The sequence below is a fragment of the Mus pahari genome, chromosome 15, assembly GCF_900095145.1.
Source record: "Mus pahari chromosome 15, PAHARI_EIJ_v1.1, whole genome shotgun sequence".
Taxonomy (NCBI): Eukaryota; Metazoa; Chordata; class Mammalia; order Rodentia; family Muridae; genus Mus; species Mus pahari.
In genome coordinates this window covers 71,011,377-71,029,965 of record NC_034604.1, presented here as the reverse complement: position 1 = coordinate 71,029,965, position 18,589 = coordinate 71,011,377, and the positions used below count along the sequence as shown (strand labels likewise).

The following is an 18,589-nucleotide window of genomic DNA, read 5'->3' as shown; positions in this document are numbered from 1 at the left end:
GGCAGCGTGGGCCTGAGCTGAGACTCACACCACCACAGAAAGGGGGCTGAGGGCAGCGTGGGCCTGAGCTGGGACTCACACCACCACAGAAAGGGAGCAGAGAGCAGCGTGGGTCTGCGACCCAGAGCTGAAGAGCTGCTCCCAGCCGCCTGTGCAGCTGGCTAGCCAGACAGTCCAACCAACACAGACAGCTTCAGTCAGGGTCCCTGTCTTATAAACAAAAAGTAGAAAATGACAGAGGCAGATAGTCAACACAGACCTCCACAAATCTATAGAAGGTAAGCGTGTGGGCACACGAAGAAGGAAGAGAGGGAAGTGGGAGACAGCAAGGAAAAGAACCTCCACATCTTACGGGGTTAGAGTACCAATTAGTCCTGTTGTTATGGAAACCAGCGAGGACGTCCTAGAGTACAACTGGGAGTATGCAATAGTCAACGGAGTATCTGTGGAACTCGGAAACCTCTCCTAAAAGACTGCAGCAGAGGCCTGTCTCCTGTCTGCTTCTTTGTCTTCCAGCGACAGTGAAGAGGAAGGCACTGGAAGTAGGCACCCATGACACCTTCCTACCTTTAAAACTCGCGTGCAGTGAGCCCACGCAGTCAGTGAAGAGCTGCACGATGCTGGAGGCCACCGCGGTGTCACTCTCCAGCCATGGGTAATGTCGCTGGTGGCTACTGCACAGGAAAAGAAAAACATGCTCAGAAATGAAACTGCACAGGACAGCGTTAGGTCTCGGACCAGTAGTTGTCCAAGGCTCTAGCTATGGAGCCCTTCAAAGCTCCAGGTCCTCAGAGGCAAAGGCAGAGCACAAGGCAGCCGCTAGCTGCTTCTCCCTCTCCCTCTGTGCCAGCACCACCAACACCCACAAGTGTGCTCATGGAGGACACAACAGCTTGTGGGTTCTCTCCTTCTACATATGAGCTCTAGGGATTAAACCTAGGGCTTCAAGCTCGAAGGCAAGTGCCTTTTTGCCACACCAACAATAATTTACTTCTACTCAGAGCATGAACAAAAGTGAAATAAAATTCATGTTAACAAACAAATGACTTAAATTTACCACAAGAGGTAACCGAAAACCGTTTTTCCTGTGTTTGTGTGTATGCCTCCAAGCATATGTGTGCACACATATTTGAACAAAAAGAGGGCATCAGGCTCCCTGGTGCTGGAGTGACAGGTGTCTGTGAGCCACCTGACATAGGTGTTAAGAACTGAACTCCAGTCTTCTGCAAGAGAAGCAAGCATTCTTAACTACTGAGCCATCCAGCACTCACAAAGAAATCCTTTATATGAAACTCTGCCTCTCATCTATAAAGTTCAGTATCAATAAGCTCCATTAATTTGTAGAAATTAACAAATTGTCAAACCTATTATGAAGCCAGTCCCTATACAATTCTGAAGCTAACGAAGTATTCAAAGACCGTCTTCCAGGAAAAGCAAAGATCCAGAGCCCAGGTTTTCCCTCATGTGCTCCTGGGTAACACCAGAACCTGGACACAAAGACCTGAAGTCGGGCCCCGCTTTGGCAATCATGAACCAGCTAGGAGACTTGAGTAAGACATTAATGTTTCAAAGGACACTTTATAAACACGGCATTTGCCCTGCTGTAATTTCTATAGACCTAGGTTCATCTAGCTTATTTGATAAGTTTATAGAACAGTTGCCCGCAGCACCAGATAGCGTCTTTATAGCTCTCTATATTTACACACTTGTGAAGCAATGCTTTTATTTAACTGCAGAGTTACATGACTAAGGATTCATTCCCAACCCATTAATTTGACATATTACTTAATTCCAAAAATAGCTAAGTTCACAGAAAATGCTGAGACCAATGCTGAGATTTATAAAGCTACTTTATAGAGAAAAAAAAAGAACATTTTTTAAGTATACAAACACATTCAACTTCCTTACTGTGGAAAACTGGAAATTAGTGTTTCACTTTGTTCCAAAATGAATATTAAGATAACATCACTAATTACCCAAATGAATAATTATATAAATTAAAATGTCTTGACTTTATTTATCAATTTAAATGCCACTATATTAAAATTCAATCTGTGAAATCATCATGACCTACATTAAGTATCATTAGAACTTCAAGTAAATAAATTCTCATGCATACATGAGAAACCCTTTACCTTTCGGTGTCCTCTAAAACCAGGATCCAGGGCTTAAAAAGCTGGATGATGTGCGCGTGCAGGGACCTCAGCACTGAAACAGCACAAGCATGGCAGACAGTAAGGTGCTCACACTGGCCATCTGTCACACCTTACCCTAAACGTCTGGGAGACCCTCTCCTCCCGGTCTGTGCTAGCCTTTGCTGATATAGAACTGTACAGTTAGTACAACCATGCATGCTTCTCTCTTCACTTGTTATAATGAACTGAGTTTAATTTTCATAACACATAGATAATTTTATAATGCACATTTTCCAAGATAAATGCCTTCTATTCAGAACATAAAGATGACTAGGGGAAGAGGGATGGACGACAGATACACACCTCTTTGCACCATACCCCCACCCCACCAAGGTGGGGCCCAGACAAGCTACAGCAGGCGTCCTCTATTCACTGTGAGCTACTGTAGGTGTGAGGGGTATGTGGCCTTACACCTGTACACATATCCTGCTTCATCTGACATTTGAGAAGAATCCCTTGACACATCTACTTCCGACCCCTTCTACAGAAGGCAGCGCTTCTCCATCCCCTGAACGCACACTACCTTCTTTGCTGCTGGCAGTTGGGTCCTGGGCCAAGGAGGCTATTTCTAAGTCAGTCAGCCTTTTCACAAGGTATCCCAGAAATGTCTTCACGTCAGCCATGTAAGGACTCCACTTTGAGAATAATCCAAAGCTTTTAAAGTCCAACTTGGATAGCCGCAACTTATAAAAGAAGTCAGAAAGCCACTGCACCGTCTCCGTCACCTAAAAGAGATGGCCGACCAAACCTGCTCACTGAGTGCCTGCTGGAGTGTGGCGCTCCTCCCCCACTCCCTTTCTTCTTTCTGTTGCTGGAGATGAACCTGAGAACCCCATGAACAGCAGGAAAGCACCCACCCCTGGGCCAGGCCCTCAAGCCTTTACAGCACAGTGCCGTGACAGACTGCGAAGGGAACTTAGGTTTTTGACAGAACTACAAAAAGACAGGGAAAAAAAAAGTAGGTTTAAAACCCTAAAGCAATGGAACTTGTACTTCAAATAAATTCTCCCATTTTCCTTATTTTTGACATTTTTGTTCACTTCTTTGGTTTGGGTGATGAGGTCTCAGAGGCAAGCCAGACTGGTCTCAAACTCAAAAGGCCTGAGCCTCCTGGTCTACAACTGCAGCGGTGTGTGCCACCGCACCTGCCTTAAATTACCTTCTTATGTGAAGCCACCACAGATAAAGCCGATAAAATGAAGGCTCTGTGGGACCCTGTGAGGTGGGACAGAAGGTTTCTTCAGGGGGAATGCTAGCGTTGCTCTGTTTAGATAGGGATAGAACTACATGCAGGAGCACAAGAGAAAAGCAGTCCAGACAAGGGACAGAGGAAGCAAAAGTGAAAGAAAACCATGGAGCTCTTACAAAACACACACAAAACGAACAAAACAAAAACACCAGCTTTTAAATGTGTTCCAATTGTTTAAAACTTCACAGCAAGGGAAATGGAAAAGCATGCACAACTGTCAGAGCAAAAGCTACACACCTGCTTGTCTGACAGGAGAACACCCGAGGCACTGTGAAGCCCAGAGCTCTCCACAGACGCCGCCCCCTGCTGGCTGCTCGGGGCATAGCAGCCCAGGGCTCTCAAAGTGGCTTTCCAGCACTCGGGACTCAGCAGCTGCTCTGCAGAGCCTAGACAAAGAGAGACAGCAGGTCTGTTTTTCCCAAATCACATTTACAACTTGAATCAAAAAAAGGGGGGACTTTACAAAGTGGTGGTGGTGGTGGTGGTGACGGTGATGATGATGACGATGATGGTCCAAACCAAACTTTTAGGGATCTGTGGTATAAGAAGACCAAAGTAAAGAGACAACAAAAGTGACTTAAGTGGAGTGAGCGCCACTGAGGCCACTGAACTGGAAGGTGAGGGCGGGGTGAGTCCACCCTCCTACAGTGACTGAGACATTTGATTAATGTGAGTGTGTGTGTGTGTGTGTGTGTGTGTACACATGTGTTTGTGCAAGTCTCCTTTCACCACGGTTCCTAGGAACTGAACTCTGGTCATCAGGCTTGAGTGGCAAGCCCTACCTCTGAGCCATTCCTCTGGCCTCATCTTAACATGTTTAGATGGCACCCGTGGAGCGGTCAATGTGCTATCTACCGCTCGCTGAGGTCTTCTCCATCATGACCACATGAAGACACTTACTCTGCACCAGCAGCCTGAGGACGTCACTGTACTGGTCAGGGAACTGGTAGAGTAGGAGGTGAGTCCAGTGCTTGCAGAAAAGATTAAATGGCATCAGAATATCTTCCTCTGGTTCAAGGCCCCAGGCAGTGAGTGCCAAGTGAATGGACTCCAGGAGCCTGGTGCGGTCAGACAGAGGGGGTTTAGTGCTGTTTAACCATTGCTGAATATCGAACTAAAAAGAAACAGAAACAAGAAGTCATTTATTTTATTTATGTTAGAAAATTAGATGCAGCAGAGAGGTCTGTGCAAATTTTAAAACCAAAGACGGCCTAGCAGCACCTGTCTACTACACAGCAGCTACGGTGAGCATGGGGAGGAACGACGGGCACCATGATGCCGTCATCCCACTCATTCATTCCCTGAGCTCAGAGGAAAAGTCATTAGAGCCTCAAACTCCTCAGCGTCAAACCTGACTAGGGTGGGGTAAGGCCGAGACCAGAAGCCCAACCCTCACCTTGAATGTTCACAGCCCTAGGTTTGACGCCTAGCACTGCAAACAAGACAAAACAAGAACAGAACAGAAACCCTCCACTGACCACCAACTCACTGTGGATGGACAACTCCACTCTGTTTGTGGAATTCTACACTTTCTTCCCAGACAGTCCCTCTGAGGCCTGGTCCCTCACATGGCATCAGAGCCAAGCAGCACTAAGAGCTTATTTAGCAGCCATGGTTCTGCTGACACAGCTACCTACCTAAGCTTATAAAACTTCAGACTGCTGGAATCTCCCAATTTTCCGTACTATAAAACATATTCGCCTCTTCTATGGACGGCCATCAGTCTCTTAGCCCTAAGAAGTGCCAGAGTCCCACCGCTTCCTCAGCATCACGGACGCAGAGCTGAGGCAGAGCTGACAGTCTCCACTACTTAAGTCACTGTGTGCTCTCCTAGTCTGCTATTCAAAATGAGGACAAGGGAAGCTCGCTTAGACTGGGCTTATTTAAACCATGAGAGTCTGACACATTATAACTCACAGATCAAACAACATAGTTACAGATTCAAGATAAGTAAGTTTAAAAAGATTATTAAACTCCTATTTAGGAATATTTCATGACTGTGTTAAGTTTTTAAAGAAAGCCTGGGATGTGATTCTTTGGGGAGTCACACTACGTGCAATAAGACTGTCTATACAGTACAGCCATGTCCTTCCCTCGGATGGGAGGCTGTAAAGGCATGCAGTGTGTATGGGACTCATGACCAATCTCCGTGGCTCTGTGGCCCCGGAGGTGACAGCCGTTTCTGATGCTGCCCAGGCGACCATGAGGGAGCACCTTGGTGAGCAACATGAAGATCACGTCGCTGTTGTCCTCACGCAGACATGTCACCACTCTCTCATACAGCTGGATGAACTCGGCGGGCGCTGCATTGGGCGTGAAGAAAGGAGACAGCAGAGAGCAGAGTCGCCTGTTCTTCAGGATGGTCTGAAGCAACTTCCTGCACTCTGATGTAGTGCCGCTAATAAACACCTGGGCGAAATAAAAGAGGAGTGGTCGCTCAATTTTCCCTTTCCTCTTATCTTCAAGGGTACTAAGTAAGGTGAAATAATTTTTTATAAACAAAAATATAAAATAAAAAGATATCACAAATAATGTACCTTTAATCCTAGCAGTAGGGAAGCAGAGGCAGGGGGATCTCTGTGAGTTTGAGAACAGCCTGGTCTACATAGGGAGTTCATTGCTATACAGAGCTAAAAAGTGAGACCCTGTCTTAATAATAATAATAATAATAATAAAAATAATAAATTAATGTGGCTCAAAGGCTAAAATGCACTAGAATCTAAGCGACTCTCTAAGCAGCACGGGGTTAGGAAGGTTTTGCTAATGTTGATCACAACAAAAGTAACAATAGGCAGGACTCATGGTATGGTTATATTAAAATTTTAACTTCAGTGAGACAAAAGAATCATAAAATGAAAGAAAACTGAACTAGAAAAATATATTGCTTTCTAAGCACTAGCTAAAAGTCATCCAAAGAACTCTTACAATCAGAACCAAAAAAAATGTACAAAGGAAAATAACCAGCACACACACACCACAGTCACATACCCACACACTCACATACTCACTCACATATACACACACACTCACACACTCTCACAGATACATACATACTCACATACACACACACTCACATACACACTCTCACAGATACATACACACTCACATACACACACATATACACACTCACACACCCGCATACTCATATACTCTCACATACACACATACACACACACACACACACACACACACACACACACACACACAGCCAATAAGCACATCAAAAGGCACATAATTAGAAAGAACTTGAGCTGCAGCGAGCTGGAGAAACAGCTTGGGAGAGGAATGCAGGCTGCGCAGGCCTGAGGACCTGTGTCTAATCCCAGCATCCACAGGAAGTGCCAAATGCAGCAGCTACATGTGTGCGCCTGAGACTGACAGAGGCTGGGGGTGGAGAAATGAAATCACAAGGTGACCAGCCTAACTTGAGAGTCAGTGACAGAACTTGTCTCAAGTCAGGAAGTGATCAAGCTATAGCCTCCATGCACGCGCGCGCACGCGTACACACACACATACACAAGCAATACAAATTTTGAAATGTTTTAAATAGCAATACTGGGGACTGGACTTAAGTCTCTCACCACTGACCTGTGACCCCTACCTTTTTTTGGGTTTTGTTTGTTGACCCATAACTTTTTTGAGGCAATGTCTTACTAAGTTGTCCAGGTTGAACTTGAACATATTCTGTAGCCTTAGGCAGGCCTTGAACTTGGGATCCTAAGACTCATTCGACTTGATCATTTTCAAGAAATATGATGGGAATGGTATCAACTATACAGATTCAGAGGGAGGACAAACTTTAAAAATTAATTGGAAACTATTTTGCACATGATAAAGAAACTTTAACAATGTAATGTTAATAATACCAACAATCTATGCCAAAATCTAATGTCTCCCTAGCCTTTCAAATATGAATAACTTATTCTCTCTTGTAGAAGAAGCAACATTCTATGCCAAAAATTCTACTGACATCCAAGGAAGCCAGCAGTTCTCAAGAGGCTTCTGATTGTAGGTAGTCAAGATACTGTGGGAATTCACTGACTGCCCACACATGACCAACAACTGGGACCAGCCTTACCTGTCCCAAGATCTCGATGCATGAAGTGAAGAACTGCCTTGTAGGAGGATGGCGTTGGGTCTCATCGCTGACATGGTCCACAACAGTGAAAAAAAGGCCAATGCCAATTTTCTGAACTCCAGGTGTAGGCTGTAACTTGTAAGTGTTCACTAAGGCCCTGTGGGAAAACATGCGCACAATGTTTGTCTGCAGTAAAGGATCCATATTCTCAAATGTCTCTTTGATTTCCTATGCTCCTCAGGCAGTATCTGTAGGAGTCTCTAGAGTCCTATGCAAATAGCACCTTAAAAATATTACATGTGGTAAATGTGTATCTATCAATTACCTAAGAATTCACTTTAGAGACACAGCAATGCTTTTATACTTCCCTAGAGAAAATAAAAGTCAACTGTTATTATAAGAACAATTAACATTTTGGCATTTTTTTAAAGTTTTCATATACTGTATGGAATTTAGCTACTTAATTTTGTATATTTTAAAACACAAGTATGTTGATCTCTCCATATTTTCAAATCTAAAATATGCCTGAGGGTGAGATGAACACCAGGCACATGAGTGGTACAAACATGCAGGAAAACCACTCATACACATAAAACAAATGCCTCTAAATTTTTTCCTAAGATATTCTTTTATTGTTCATGCTTTGTAATACCTTCCCAGAGATAAAACTACCAACCTGTGGCTAACCTGATCTAATCCTTCCCAAGCTCCCTACAGGGGGGGGGGGGGCTTCAATGCCCTCCACACACCATTCCCATTGCTGAAGGGATCCGTGGCTTCCCGAAAAGTAGAATAATGTTCAATTAAGATCACTTTGTCCAGCTGGCTTTAGGAAAGGCAAATATATGCCAGGAGCTCTCAGAGAAAATCACAATGGTCACATGCAAGTTAGAGAGCCCTTATCCCTGTAAGCAGTGGTGGTGAGCTTTATTTTTTATAATCTGTGTTGACAACAGTCACCTTCCGGGAGAGGATGACTATGGGCTAAACTGAAGGGTAAACCCCCATCACTGAGTTCCAATGCCCAGGATCGTCTTACAGTGCAAGGGTTTGCAAACTTATGTTTGTGGGCCATAAAGCAAGCATCACAAATAGTCACATCTGTTGTTGGAGCTATACATCACAGCCTTATGAGAGACAGATGGCTATCCTCCGGTAAAACCATTTGTGAAAACAGAGAGCTAGCCAGACAGGGCCGAGTGAGGCAGGGAAGGGGAAGGTAACATGCATGATTACCGTCCACAGCAAAGCCAGCTTTGAAGTGGCAGCCACAGGACTCACGTGATCAGGTTTTCTGCATGCACAGCAGCCTCCACAACACTCAGAGCAGGGGGCTGAGCAGCTTCTGCTTGGAGCTGCCGCACTTCTTTCTGCAGAACCTGGATCTGCTGGCTCACTGCTTCATTCTTGTTCACGCCTTCAAACTAACAACAATTCAAGGGATCAGCAGACTTTCTCTTATTATTGTTTGTTTTTGTTTTTTTTTTTTTGAAATAGTCTTATAGCCCAGGCTAGCCGAAAACTCACAACAATCCTGCTGCCTCAGCCTCCCAAGTGCCAGGGTTAGAGGTGTGATCTACCACAACCAGTCTTAAAGTGAGGGTGAGGGATAAAAATGTAGCTCTCGGTGATACGAGCACTTGCCTAATACACAGGGCTCTACGTTCAATCCCCATCACATAGAACAGGGGAACTATTAAAGAATTCATTTTTTATGTAGAATCAAATTGAGATTAAATATAATTTTTCTATTATCATGTGTGTGTTGTAGAAGATCTCGCATAACACTGGTGGGACTAAAACTCACTATTTAGCCCAGGCAGACCTTGAATTCCTGATTCTCTTGCCTCTACCTCCCAAGTGCTTGGACTTCACACATGTGCCACCACACCTAGCTTAAATGCATTTTCTTACAAAAATACCAAAGCTTGTGTCTATCTAGTTGCTTATAACTTGATATGGTAATGAATAACTTATCAATGGTTAAGAATATTTGACAAAACAAATCCTATTTTCTTATGTTTCATTTGTTCAAATCCCATCAAACACAGAACCAGCATATAATATATTCCCTCGCTGAGGCCTTTCCTTTTTCTTTCTTTTCTTCTTTTCTCTCTCTGTCTCTCTCTTCTCTCTGTGTCTCTCTTTCTTTTCTCTCTCTGGATAGAGGAGAGTGTTGGGACAGAGGTCTGTGACAGGTCAGAGTCTCACACAGTCCAGAATCAACATGCTCTCCTGGATACAGTTAACCACAGGCATCGTGTTGCAATTAATTAACAGCCTGTCCCCAGGCCTGGAGCCTCTTTAAAGGACTGGATCCACTGGCAGTCTGGGGAGATGCCCCGGGTAGTGACCTGCTTGCCATGCAGTGAGGACCTGGGTGCAAACCCTAGTGCCCAAGAGCAGCATGGTGGTTTGCACACACAGATCCGGAGTCCTCCCAGGAAGCTTAACTTGGTAAGCACCAGCCAGTGAGAGATCCTGTCTCAAAAGAGCACGGGGGATGTCACTTGAGGTTGTCCTCATATCATGCGCATACAAAGGAACTAGATACACTTAAAGGTAATAACTGTTTCTGTCATCATCACCTCCCTGGCACTCTCGGCTGCTCTATGACAGTTCTGGCTGACTCTCACATCCATGCGCATCCTTTAAGTGCTTGACTTTGTCCCAGGAACTGAGAATTACACACAAGTCCTCACCAGCTGCTTCACACCTGCACTCTCACGCCACTCACAGCAGTGTCCACTGCCCCACTTACTCCCCCACTTTCCTATATTGTATCTTATTTTGTTGCTTTATAATTGTGTGTATTTTTGTTTAAAATGACAGATGTTTTGCTATAGCATCTGTATCTTCCTCTTTATGCAAGCACACATGTAGCCTGAAATTTTGCTTTGTCTATGTTCTAGATGGGAAAAACAAAGGGTTAAGGGGTGTGTGTGTGTGTGTGTGTGTGTGTGTGATTAACACACAAGGGAGTTGGTGATCTTTAAGAGAAGGGGGCTAGGGATTATAATACCATGATTTGCCTAGGAGAGACAAAACTTCCAGCACTGTATAAACTGGGCATAGTGGTGCACATCTGTAATCCCAGGATCAGCTCATGTCATCCTTGACTACACAGCAAGTTTATAACCAAACAGACCATGCTGGGCTTCATTTGGTTCTAGGGTTTGAATTCAGGTCCTCATGCTGCAAGACAAGCACTAGAGACCTTAACATAGGTACCATGAGTGAGCTGGGGGAACTGTGGCAGGCTGCATCATCATCATCCTCCAGCACACCAAGGCCTTGCACTGCTGGGAAGAGCACAAGCTGCCACTGTCAGTGCCCTGTAAATGCAGCTCCCTCCCTGGCAACCTTGCCTATGATACCAGTAGTGCCACATCCTAAGTGATTGGTAACAACCTGCACCTTCATTTTCAGCCACCACACTCCTGACGGACACCCAGACAGCAGCGTCTACAAGGTCTCTACCACAGTGTCCAGTAAGAATGTCAAGATGCCATTGCTTGCAGAAAGCAAGACAGTTGGGCTGCCAGCACTGCAAGATAAAGCAGCCCAGCCCCCACAGCCCAGGGCATTGCCTCTGCATTCCCATTGCCTGGAGCAGGAGCAGCAGGCAAAAGGCCTCCCAAGACGTCCTTCCACGCTTGACTCTCGAAGATCAAGGCACACACAACAACTGCGAGAAATAAGCCACCAGAGTTTTCAAACATAGGCCATTGCACCAAGAGATAAGGATCTGACTTACGATAACAACAAGCACAGTTGCAGCTTTGACAGGATCCAGCCAAGGCCAGCCCTAGCCAGCAGGTTGTCAAAGCATGGCCACAAGCCCAGTAACAACTACGCGAGCTCCTGAGTACTGAGGCACCGGGTGCTGTCCTCTTACCCTGGGCTAGACGAGCAGCCAGAGTCCCCTGATAGAGAGAACACCACAAGTAAATCCTCAGCTGGCTCTGCTGGGGCTGAGGGACAGCAAGGCCTTAGAGCCAGACAGACTCTGCAGACAAGTGAGCTGTTCGACAGACTGGCCACAGGGCATTCTAGCCCCATGCAGAGCAGGGTGATGCCCAATATAGCAAGCCAACCAGCCTTCCCCAAGGGCATGTCAGCTCCAAGTGACACTCTGCTTATGGCCCTCTAGAGTTCACCCTGGTCCCAAGAATCTAGGGAGTTGGGCATTTTTCCTCACTTGAGATAGTCCTTGAGGACCAGCCTTGCAGTCTCAAGTCTCTCTTCCCTCCTGCCTGGTTCTCTGCTCTCTACCCGTGGCACTGTCAGATCACCCTCGTCTACCTCTCCCTAGTGCCAGGTGCCCTTCCCCTTCCAGCAGCTCAGCAGCCTTCTATCCTCTGGTGTCCCCTACACCCACACAGAAAGGTGGCACTGTGGGGGCTCCATTCTCCCCATCCTGACACTGCCCTCCTCACTCCTCTGCCCCCTCATTTGGGGACATCTTTTTGCCTTTCTTCACTGTTCATTTCATTTTCTGTCCCTGTGACCAGCACTGACCATCAGCTATATCCTGCCCACCTATTGCACGCCTGGCTCCCCTGCAGTGCATTCACAGACACTGACACTGATCCTGTAGACTGATGGCTACCCTCTACACCCAGGTTTGAGATCCCCAGAACTCTAAGCTACAGTCGGGATGTTTCCATGTCTCTGTCCTGCACATCTTTTTCTTTGAATCTCTTGGTTGGTGGTAGGCAAGGGGCACTGGAAAAGGAGGCTAGTTCGCAGAGAAGATATCTGTTTTATTTTCACAACTTATCTAAAACAATATGGTAGGGGAGAGGGATGAACCCAATTAATTGCATGTCAAAGAAAGAACAACCAGCCAACTGACTAGTTCCTGATAAGTTGTTCTGGCCTCTTAGGAAACATGTGTGTGATGGTGTATACATGATTGCCCCAGGGAGTGGCACTATTAGAAGGTGTGGCCCTGTTGGGGTAGACGTGACCTTGTTGGAGCAGGTGCATCACTGTGCGTGTCAGCTTTAAGACATCATTCTAGCTGCCTGAAAGTCAGTATTCTGCTAGCAGCCTTCAGATGAAGATGTAGAACTCACAGCTCCTCCTGTACCATTCCTGCCTGGATGCTGCCATGTTCCCTCCTTGATGATATTGGATTGAACCTCTGAACCTGTAAGCCAGCCCCAATTAAATTTTGTCCTTATAAGAGATGCCTTGGTCATGGTGCCTGTTCACAGCAGTAAAACCCTAACTAAGACAATGTGAAAAATAAGAATTAATGGAGCTTCATGAAAACAATCTGTCAAAAGTCTATCCTTTTAAAAGCTTGTGTCTTCCCTACCACAATAGTTGCTCACACAGCCTTCCTCTAACTGACCGTGGTTTTGTCTGTGCATGTTTGGAATTCTTCTTAGGATATGAATAGATGCATAGGATATCCTAGGCCCAGGATGCACCACAAAGATAGACAGGAGGTTGCTTCCTGGTTGGTGTCAGTGGCTTTTAACTAGAAGAATTCTGTGTCACAAGTGCTGATAGCAAAAAATCTTCAGGAAATGCTCCAAACTGGGTACCCTGGGCCCAACTCCAAGACAACAGTTACTAGACCAGAAGGTCACCACAGATGCATAGCATATCTCATCACTGAATATGCTGTGCTCCTCTTTAAATGATTATTACTTTGTTTGCCATGTCTGTATGTACATGGTATGCATGATATATATATATATATATATATATATATATATATATATATATTCACAGCATGTAAAAGTCATGTGTACATGTGTGTGCACAAGCATACACAGATACAAGGGCAAATGCATGTAGACACAAGAGTCTGATGGTTGGTGTCTTCCTAGATCACTCTCCATATATTGAGATAAGTTCTCTCACTTGAACCTAAAACGTGCAATTGGGCTAATCCTGCTAGCCACCTCGCTCCAGGGAGTCCCTGTGACTGCCTCCGAAGCACTGTGAACAGGTCAGGCTATGGCATCTGCCTTGCATTAACACGGGTGCTGGGCATCTGACTCCCCAAGAGTGCACAGTAAATGCTGTCCCCACTAAGCCATCATCCCAACCATGCTGTATTCTTTTATTCTACATTTCACGTGTGTATGCCCCTACAGAGTTCATTACTTCAGTGGTGGAAATGAAAAATTGTAAGTACCCCAACTGTAAAGTGATTGGTGCCTCTAGATTTTCATATCTGTCACAGAATGAATGAAAACACCCAAGAAACAAGGAAGACTGAGACCTATGAATGTTCCCTTGGTGTCAGCCCTTAAGCACAGTCATGCTCAGGATGACAGAGTTGTAAAGGCTAATATTCAAAGGCCTCTTCACTGTTAATGAAAAGGATTATCACTATAGTTGGAATTCCTACTGGCAACCACGTGCAAGAGAATCCGACCCTAGCTCAGCCCTTCCAGTTCTCTCACCAAGGGGACAAGCACTGAGCTGGCTGGAAGCTGTGCATGCTGCCATCCAGCCGGATGGCCCAACGGGAACCAGCACTGAGCACACAGCCACTGAACGCGTGCTACAGTAGGCAGCCGGGACAGCAAAGCTCCTTCTGTGCCTTCTCCTATTAAATCTCCACTAGGGAAGAGGAAGGGCGTGGTAAAAGGAAAGTGAGAAATGCACCTAGTGTTCTCCTGGCTGCTGGAGTTGAGGAGGGACAGGTGAGCAGAAAGGAAAAGGTTTCAGACAAATTTCAGGAGCCGGGACAGAAGAATACAGTCAACAGGTCAGGGCAGAGGCCTGGAGAGACCTGGTGGACAGGCCAGTGTTAAGGCTGAGCCTACCCTGTGAGCACAGCAGTGGAAGTTAAACCCTTCTCTCTCAGAGCTTCCTCACTCCCACGGGGAGCAGTGGCATTTAAACCTTCTCCATATCCACCTACCCAGAACCAGTCTGCAGCTGCCGCAGCAATGACTATATACCCCGTGTAAATTCTGTTGCTATACTTTATCAATGTGTTTAAATGAAGCCCTCATGAATGCTACATTCAAAGTCTTAATGAGCACTGGTCCTGTCTGTTCCCCACAGCACATCTTCAAGCAAAACTATTTTCCCTTTCATAACTTTGTTATGTAAACCTCACCAATGTTGCATTAGTCTTCGCGCGTTCCACCACTAAGGACAGACGTAAGAAGAACTAAAGGACCCCAGCTCATGATACCAAGGCACTGAAGAAAAGGAGTCAAAGCAGCATGGTGGGAGCCCTCCACTTCAGTAATTTTAGTAAAACAAAGAAAAGTTGACAAACATGTCCTTTCCCACAGTTTTACAGAAGCGCGAGGCCCTCGGTGGGTCTTTCCACCTTTTATTTCTAAGAGTGGAAAATTGTTCACTTGAGAATAAATCAATCCTGTGTCTAGCAAATATGTCCTTCAATACTAACCAACAACAAAAGTACATCACTCCACTTCCTCAGGGAGGATCATAGAACGCTGAAAGGCTGCTGCCAGGCCTGCGGACCACAGAAGAGACACGTTCCTCCCTGTAAACTCCAAATAAACTACACAATTTCAAAGACTTGCTGACAGCTGGAAAAATCCAGGAAATTTTTATTAAGCAAGAAAATGAATACAAAATCTTTGTAAATGGACTATTTAAAAATACATTTGAAAATTTTGAACTGTAAAATGACTTTTCCATGAAACTAATGTTTAGAAACTGATCTAAAACAAAATGCTCAATTAAGATCATTGATTCTATAATGACAGATTGCTTGTCTTCAGAAATAGAGTTAATGCAGCTACAGCAAAACGAATGGCTTGGCAGGACTGAATGTGAAAACACAAGTCCTGAAAAAAGGTGGTGATGAGGATTGAGACAGTGATGAAGCATTTCCCCACATATATAAGGTTCTGGGTTCAATCCGCAGCAACACCACAATAGTAATAATATTAATAACAACACTGAAAATTGACTTTTGATGGATGCATGATAATTTCTAACTGAATGACATATCTGTGTTACCTGGAAAGTCTGTTAGTAACTCACTCTCAGTCCGTACAAATGAAGTGAGATACTGTAAGAAAAGTGTCTCAGAGAACTCTACAGTACACGAAGGACATCTAGGCCCCCAGCAGGCTGGGAAAGGCAGTGCTAGCACACATGCAACATCCCTTCTGCTCTTCAGGAAGGGAGACCTACGTTCAAGAGAAAGCATCAGTGGGAACTGTACCTGACGCATTAAAATGCCTAATGGGCCAAAAATAACCATAAGCAAAGAACGAGTGCAACTCAGTAAGGAAAGCCTCAACGTTCACCTCACATAGCCAAACACTCTCTGCAAGGCTCCCTCACAAGCTAGGGAAGGTGCTGTGAAGGCTGTAATCACACATGCTGACTGTGAAGCACTGGCAACACAGACACTAAGACACGTCACTGAGCTCATGTGACTCAAAACCTGCTGACAGCCACAGAGGTCATGACACACACAGCATCACTGACAGGGTCTGACGAGTGTGTGCCAACGGCTTCCGCTGATCTATTCCAGGCATCAGCCTACACTAGAAGGTGCCCTAGATGGTATGGATAGATGATATACACATGAGCAAGGAAAGTGTTCCCATAGAATTCTGCCTGGCAGAGGAAAAGCAACAGGCGACTACAACACACTAAGTACAAGAAAGGTAGGGCTTGTTAATCTGACCAGAAAAGATCTCTCATGCAAGTTGCAGAAGCAAGTGTGAAGGCTAAGAAAGGCATGTGTGGGGACAGAAGAAGCAGGGCTGTGAGCAACAGTGTGACCAGGTGTATCACACAGCGTGGATAGAGCTAAGTGGCTAACACCAGACTGCTTAAGAAGGGGGCAAGAGTTTTCAAAATGGAATCCCTTGCTCTATAAAAAAACATTCAAAACAGGCCATGAAGGGCTGTAGACCTGGAGAGCTATGTGTTTAAAGCCTGAAAGTGTGGTCAGAACTGAGACTAGAGAGATGGATGGTGGAAGAATGGAGCCACATGAGAGTGTTGTCGGCAGGAAGCCTGGCATGATAGCTCAGACCAACACTGGTAAGCTACTGGGTAAGCAGCATCAAACACAGAGAGAAGGGAGTCACTTTAAATCGGCTCCACAGGCCAAAGCAATAGATGTGGAAAGGAACTAGGTGGTAAGCAAGAGTGGGCTGCAGTATGTGAGAGAAATGACAAGGCTAGACTCTCCTCTGGAGAGCAGGACAGAGGAGGGACTGCAGAGAGTAAGGAGGAGGGACTGCAGAGCGCAGGGAGGAGGGACTACACAGAGCAGAGAGAAGGGACTGGACAGAGCTGGGAGGAGGGACTGCAGAGAGCAGGGAGGAGGGACTGGACAGAGCAGGGAGGAGGGACTGTAGGATGGAGAGATCTGGAGGGTAGAAATGAGATTAATGTGGGACCTGAAAATTAAGTAGGCAGATAGACATCTAGATGTGAAACTAGGAAGTGCATCCATGGCTGAGCCCAAACCTCTTGGTTGTTGAGTTTCCCTTTTATTCTACCTTGCTCTTAGCTGTTAATAAGTAAGTATACCGTGAAAATAATTTTATCTTCAATTCCTAAAAAAATCGACCAGGAAGTACTATGCAGAGACAATTAGGAGTGGCCGTCAAATTCTCTTCCCATCTCAGACTACAAGTTGCCTGCTCTCTGCATGTATGACTCCACTGGCACATCTGCATTTTCAAGCAAATTTGCAATTGGAGGCAATTCTCCACTCCTGGGTTTTCCCAAACTGAACTACAGTCAGAGCACTGGACAAACGAGTGTGACCAGCAGAAAACTCAAACTTGCTTTACAAGAACAGGAATATTTCTAATGAAATTATGGCCACAGACAGCGACTCTTTCAAATTCATAAAAGAAATGCCTCTGTCCTGTTTCCTTTCTTGTGTCTCTTTTCTCTGGTGACACAGCTCATGTGGCCTCAGCCTCTGGTGTGCAGAGGTTATAGGCATTCCCCACTATGCCTGCTCCCTCAGAATGCCTCCCGTCACCCCCACCTGTCTTCTCTCTAGTGAGCCCTCTTGCCCTCCTTTATTAAGTAACATTAGCAACTGCCATTCTTGTGAGAGAGGAAGGCACAAATACTATGTATGTGCACAATCTATCATCTTTCCGACCTCCCTCTGGCAGAAAGTTACTTTGAAAGATTTTCACAAGACAGTCCTTTTTGTCTCAAAATTAATAAAACACCAGGTTCTAAAAGAAATTTCAATTAAGGAGTTCACACATACAACACTATGAGAAAGAGACGAGTCAGTGCTGGCTCTATGCTACAACCTGCTCTGCCTGGTGCGACCGTCCACGGCCAGACCCTGGCTTTTCACAGGCCAGAGTAAGAGGCCTGACCCTTACATCTCAGCACTGGGAAGGAGAGGCAGGAGGACCTCTGTGCCCAAGGCCAGCCTTCTACAGCCAGAGCTGTACACAGAAGCTCTATCACCAAATGACAAAACAAACAAACAAAACACCAGAAACCAAAGCCCCGAGCTTCGTAATAAACCATGTCCCTCTTACTGTGAGCAGATGCATCTCAACTTCCCCCTGCCCAGTTCTAGCTCTGCCCAGGGTACCAGGCTTTCTCCCAGCTTCCCAGCTTAGCAAGTGACCTCTCTAACGTGACCCCTCTACCTGGTCTTCAGCCTTGGTAACTAAGGGGAAAGTCACTGAAGGAAACTGGCTTTTAGAAGCACCTGCTCAGAGACAGCGGTGTTCAGGGGTCTGACGTGATTCAACACAACCTGAGAACATAGCCTGAAGTCATCCTGACTCAGGAGTCAATCCTTTTACGTTCAATGCATACAACTATGAACAAAAAAATCTGAAATAAATCTCAAGGGATTGGAAAACACAGAAGTCTAACAGATTATTTAAGGAGAGGTATTTTAGAGGAAGCAGTGTTCTATGGAAATTAATATAGAAAAAACTAGAACCATTCCATGTGGATTTAAAAAGGAAGGGGTGGAGATTTCTAAAAGACAGTTAGTGAATAAATGACTCATCTCTTAAAGCTAACAAAAAGTATTTTATGCCAGTGTAGTCAGGCAGCAAGCACTCCTTTCTCCAAATGCCCCTCACCAGCTCAGAC

The 18,589-nt window shown here is 45.4% G+C and overlaps 1 protein-coding gene across 1 annotated transcript in view; it reads right to left on the bottom strand.

The window, feature by feature from the left end:
- The window catches only part of Epg5 (ectopic P-granules autophagy protein 5 homolog), a 92,839-nt gene that overhangs the window by 15,896 nt on the left and 58,354 nt on the right, over window positions 1–18,589 (bottom strand). The window contains exons 28-35 of the mRNA XM_021214342.2: window positions 8,804–8,946; window positions 7,523–7,679; window positions 5,659–5,853; window positions 4,345–4,558; window positions 3,682–3,830; window positions 2,719–2,920; window positions 2,136–2,208; window positions 568–674 (exon numbers count right to left, since the gene is read on the bottom strand). Coding sequence (XP_021070001.1) covers window positions 568–674; window positions 2,136–2,208; window positions 2,719–2,920; window positions 3,682–3,830; window positions 4,345–4,558; window positions 5,659–5,853; window positions 7,523–7,679; window positions 8,804–8,946 — 1,240 coding nt within the window. The remainder of the gene's footprint in view (window positions 1–567; window positions 675–2,135; window positions 2,209–2,718; window positions 2,921–3,681; window positions 3,831–4,344; window positions 4,559–5,658; window positions 5,854–7,522; window positions 7,680–8,803; window positions 8,947–18,589) is intronic.